At 34.1% G+C, this 4,851-nt stretch overlaps 3 protein-coding genes across 5 annotated transcripts in view; 1 reads left to right on the top strand and 2 right to left on the bottom strand.

The window, feature by feature from the left end:
• LOC113465154 (methyltransferase-like 26) overlaps nt 1–2,240 on the bottom strand; it is a 4,036-nt gene extending 1,796 nt beyond the window's left edge. The window contains exon 1 of the mRNA XM_026819128.1: nt 2,147–2,240. The gene's annotated coding sequence lies outside the window, so the exon portion shown is untranslated. The remainder of the gene's footprint in view (nt 1–2,146) is intronic.
• The window catches only part of LOC108631749 (BTB/POZ domain-containing protein 6-B), a 41,897-nt gene that overhangs the window by 11,046 nt on the left and 26,000 nt on the right, over nt 1–4,851 (top strand). The window lies entirely within an intron of this gene.
• LOC108631747 (dnaJ homolog subfamily C member 21) lies at nt 7–2,242 on the bottom strand. The gene is made up of 2 exons (XM_018035905.2): nt 2,147–2,242; nt 7–1,993 (listed from the first exon to the last, which is right to left on the bottom strand). The coding sequence occupies exon 2, from the start codon at nt 1,944–1,946 to the stop codon at nt 24–26; it is 1,923 nt and encodes a 640-aa protein (XP_017891394.1). The 5' UTR covers nt 1,947–1,993; nt 2,147–2,242; the 3' UTR covers nt 7–23.

Here is a 4,851-nt window from a genome sequence, read left to right as displayed (position 1 = left end):
AAATTAATTCAATTATTTAAATATCAATGACTTCTTTTGTCTATTCCCTTCCTGTTACTAGTTTTCTCTTGATTTTTCTTATTTTTCACTTGATTCGGTATATATACAGAGTGTCCTGTTTTTTTTAAATGTTCAAATAATTTGTTTTTACTAGGAAATTCAGCTTTACACGTGACACAACAATGTGCCAAATCTGAAACTTCAATAGTTTGTGATCCTTTTCTGTTTTTGCTTTCACCATCCTTTTCTGTTTTTTTTCTTGAATTCTTAGATTTATTAATCTTAGAATTTTCACTAACTACATTATTCGTTTCTAAATTATCTTCAGTCCCAGTTATTTCTTTGCCCATCTCTCCTTCACACTCCTCTGATTTGTCATCAAATGTTTTATCAGAAACCTTTTCAAATTTACCAAGCATTGTTTGTTTTTGGTGCTGCTTTTTACGTTGTTTCTTTGACAGTAAAATATCTTCATTTACTTTTGAGTCGTCATCCTCAACTTGGTCTGCTATTGGATTTTGAACATTTTTCTTTCGTTTCTTCTTCTTTTCTTTCTTAGACTGCATAATTTCTTCATTTTCTTGATCAGAAATAAGCTCACTTTCAGATGTTAAATATTCATGATTATCTTCATTATTTTTCGGTGGTATGTAAAAAGCATCATCCATTTGAGGTCCTGTAGCAGGTTTGATTCCTACTGGATAAGATTTCGTTTGTTTTGACTTATGAAATTCATCTGTGTCTTCATCATCTGATATTAATTCTTCTTCTGAAGTCTCCTGTCTGTCAATATTATTATCCTTTGTATTACTTTGAGAGGGATTTAATAAGAAATCAGGCATCTGTGAATTTGTCGCTAATTTTTTATCATTTTCTGAACATGATTGAGAGCTAACATCAATATCTTCGGAACTTTCAAATTCTTCGTCTTCTTTCATCATAAATGCTTTCATTGTAGTAATATTTTCCTTGTGTTTTTTAGAATTTTCATGATTTGAAAATGCTTTCTGTGTCTTAAATATTTTGTTACAAGCTACACAATAAAGAGCATTATCATTCGATGTATTTTCATTATCTGTATCATCCTCTGAAGATGAATCATCGCCAAATTCTTTACTAAGATTGGCTTCAATAACTTTTAGCTCTGCTTCTATGTGTGAACATTTCAACCAATCTGACATTTTGTGTTCTTTTAACTGTTTTTGTCTCTCTAATACCTGTTGTCTTTTTCTTTCTTCTGATTTCTTCAAATTTTCTTTTGCACGTTCCGCCAGTTTCGTTACGTGTAGTTGCACTCTTTTATCGCGTTTACGTACGAAAGCAACTAAATTCCTTACTTGTTCATTTCTTTCCTTTTTAGCTTTATCTCGAACTTTCTTATTTTCTTTCTCAATAAGCCTCACAACTTTTCTGTTAGGTGCATCTCTTATGTCATAAGTATCTAACCATGCAAATGATCTTTTTGTGCTATAACTTTGCCAATAAGCATAAAAATTATGAACAACATCTTCATATGAGCTCTGTGAATCTCCAAATCCTGGAACTTCTTCGTCTGAATCTTCTTCTTTCGCAAATTCTGCATCTTCAGCTGCTAATTTTTCAAATACACTGCGATATACTGTATAAAATCCTTTCTCATCATCTCCATAGCCTTTGAAGCAAGTAGTTGAAAAATATTGGAAGAGATCAATGGAATCGTCCTTATAATTTTCATCAATACCACCCTTAAGGATAGCTTCTCGATGATTATCATACCAAGTACGTTCATGAGGATCACTTAAAACTTCCCAAGCTTGTTGAACAATTTGAAATTGTTCTTTAGCGTCTTCTGGATTATCTAAATTTTTATCTGGATGCCATTTCAATGCTAATTTCCTATAAGCTTTTTTTATATCATCATCAGTAGCATTTCTTTGTACTCCCAATACTTCATAATGACATTTCATTGTGATTGTAAATATTGCTTACTCTCAAAATTTACGAAACTCAAGTGCTAAAAAAAATCATTGAATTGATTTTGATTCAACTATAGAAAAATACACATACATATGTTCATCAATAGTTATGTTTCTGATAAAATACTAATATCGTATTTTAAATTTTCATACTTAATTATGGGAAAAGGTAAATCTGAAAAATATATTACCAAACGCCTCTTAATGGTTATTTATAATAATCGCTTGTATTTTCAGTTGCTTGAAATAGCAGTTTTCCTTTTCGTGGTCAATTGTTTCGTGCTCTTTATATACTAAACTTTCCAATGCCAAAAAGTAAGTTTCAGGTTACGTATCTATCAGGCACTAATTCTTAATATAAATTATAAGCGTGTACGTGTGCGAAGTTGATTTTGCTTAGAAATTATCAGGGTCGAACCATGGCATCAATATTGACAATATTTCAAAATTTATTCAGATTATTCTTGCGAATACAGAACGATCTCTCGCTGCACGCTTTCACTTTATCTTACTTTATCTGATCTCTCACTACATCAGAGTCAGAGAGGAAATGAGAGTCCTCTAGTCCTCTCGATGTTGAGCCCACAAGTGCCGCCCTCAATGAGGTCCCACGTAATTTTGAATTTGCTTATTGAACATATGAAATGTAAGTGCCGTCATGATATTTCATAAAACAATTGTAATGAAGTACTTAATGACTTCTCAAAACAGTAATTCTCAGGTGTATAATGTCATGATGTAGAAACATAAAGTGTGTTCTTGTGCATCCATTTGAACAACTATATAATCACGGACGCTTCCATTCGTTGGCCATTTTAGATTTAAAATTGTAAACATATCAAAAATTAAGTTCTCGGAGTGTAATATATATGCGTGTTCTGAAATTTGTAATATTTGTTATCAATTATGTATAACAAATATATAAGAATTATAAACATAGCAAACACAACTGATATAAATGTCTCTGATATTTATAAATGTGTTACTTATAAAGAATATAGTAAGCGCCAGTTAGCGTACTGTCCGGCCATCTCTAATAAGACGGCCATGGCCATGGTACTGTTAATGGCGCTGTGCTGACGTAGCATCCATGGAGCAGCGTTCGTATAATTTGTCCCTCGGCCGGAAAGTGGGGACGACGCGACCATGGTAGGGACTGGTACTTGATGGGGGTATGCTAGGCATGGTCAGCGAACGCGCATGGGGAGAATAGTAATGGGGATCGAAATACGCGCGAAAAAGAGGGGAAGCGAGCCGTGCGGGACCAATTATACGAACGCTGCCATGGCGGCATTCAAATCCCTTTTACTTCATGGGAAGATCACCGGCTGTTTCAACTTCAAAATTGAACTGATTGTGAGAACATCAGCTTTCCTCATTTTTAAGCACCCAATCTTTAAATGGACTATGGTTTTTAAAAAATTAAAATGTAATTCAGACAGAATTAACACTAATAAAGAAAGAACTTATTTTGCAACATAATATTAAGTGTAATAATGTTTGCATTAGGGAGGCTATTATTAGAGGGTGGCTCGAATAACAAGTGAACGAAATGAGCGTATTTTTTAAATGAAATGCTTACCCTACCCTAAATTATTCATTGGGTACAAAGAATTATTAGTTACTTTGTACACATACAATAATAGATAATATAGTAATTTTATAATGAAGAGTTAATAAAATCTTATAGACGCATATATGTACATATAGTGATAAGCAATGGTGAAAGAAAAATGGTGAACGTTTATTAAAGCGTGCCGCAACAACGAATACAGGTATAAAAATGTCGCAGTTAACGTACGCGTATTACCGTCGAGTCGAGCATTGTCGGTGATTAACCCGTGGAAAATTTAGCTCAATGGTTTCGTATTACGCCGTTGCGGTTTCCGCGGCGAGCAGCCATTTTGGTACCGCAAATGCAAATAAACTGCTTGAAGCCAGATAAGATCTGCGACTGATAATGCAGTCGCAAAATAATACTCATACCCTTTTGAGCGCGTTGTTAAAATGTTAAGAGTCGCGTAAAGTTACGTAAACCCAGTGACAAGAAGCTCTAAACCTGATTGGACATTGGATACACGCTGATACCATTAGGAATAAAATCCCATGAAAACGATGAAGTTATGGGCGCAGTAACTATGTTGAAAGGCCATCGTCTCTAGCAGAATCTATTTGAGAACTTTCCAGTCTTGTGCGGACGCGGATAGGAACGCTTATCAAAATGCGTAATTCATTCGATTTAACTAGCGTACTTTACAAACAACAACGCATGTGTTGTTTTAATCGGCGAATTCTTCGACCCGGTGACTATGAGCTGAACGTCAGGAGACTCGCAATTCAATGAAACATTGCAGAGCTCACGTGAGCTATTAAGTTCCTATTAGGGAACGCAATAGCGTATTGCGTAATGGATATTTTTCTCGAAACGACGAGATGATAGTCTTCACTGATTGCATGATAAAATGTTGTAATTTGATCGTACTGGCATTATCCCGCCATTTGGAAAAAGTTTTCGTATCTTCATCTTATTAAGCAATGTTATCGATACGCACGTGAAAAAGAAAGACTCCTTTATGAAATGCTATTATAACTATATAAATCCATTGGAGAAATAATGTGGAAGTAATGGTATCCCCTCTCGCAACCATTGCAACGACAGGAATTTATACCATAGTTGGCACTTGATCTGTTGTACAGTATGTGGTATCGTTATTGTGGGCATATCTAATATCAAGTGGATTGTGAGTACTACATCGAATACTACATTATGAAAATTGAATATTGAAAAATGTGAATTTTCTAATATTAGAAAATTATTCAGTCGCGATTTATCTGTTATTTAAAAGTGGAACTCTTTTACATTCGCTTAAGTCACTTATGCAAACTTATACATATA

The sequence above is a fragment of the Ceratina calcarata genome, unplaced genomic scaffold, assembly GCF_001652005.2.
Source record: "Ceratina calcarata isolate Rehan_Ccalc_2016 unplaced genomic scaffold, ASM165200v1 scaffold93.2, whole genome shotgun sequence".
Lineage (NCBI taxonomy): Eukaryota > Metazoa > Arthropoda > Insecta > Hymenoptera > Apidae > Ceratina > Ceratina calcarata.
Note: the sequence above shows the minus strand (reverse complement) of the source record. Positions and strands in the feature narration are given on the sequence as shown.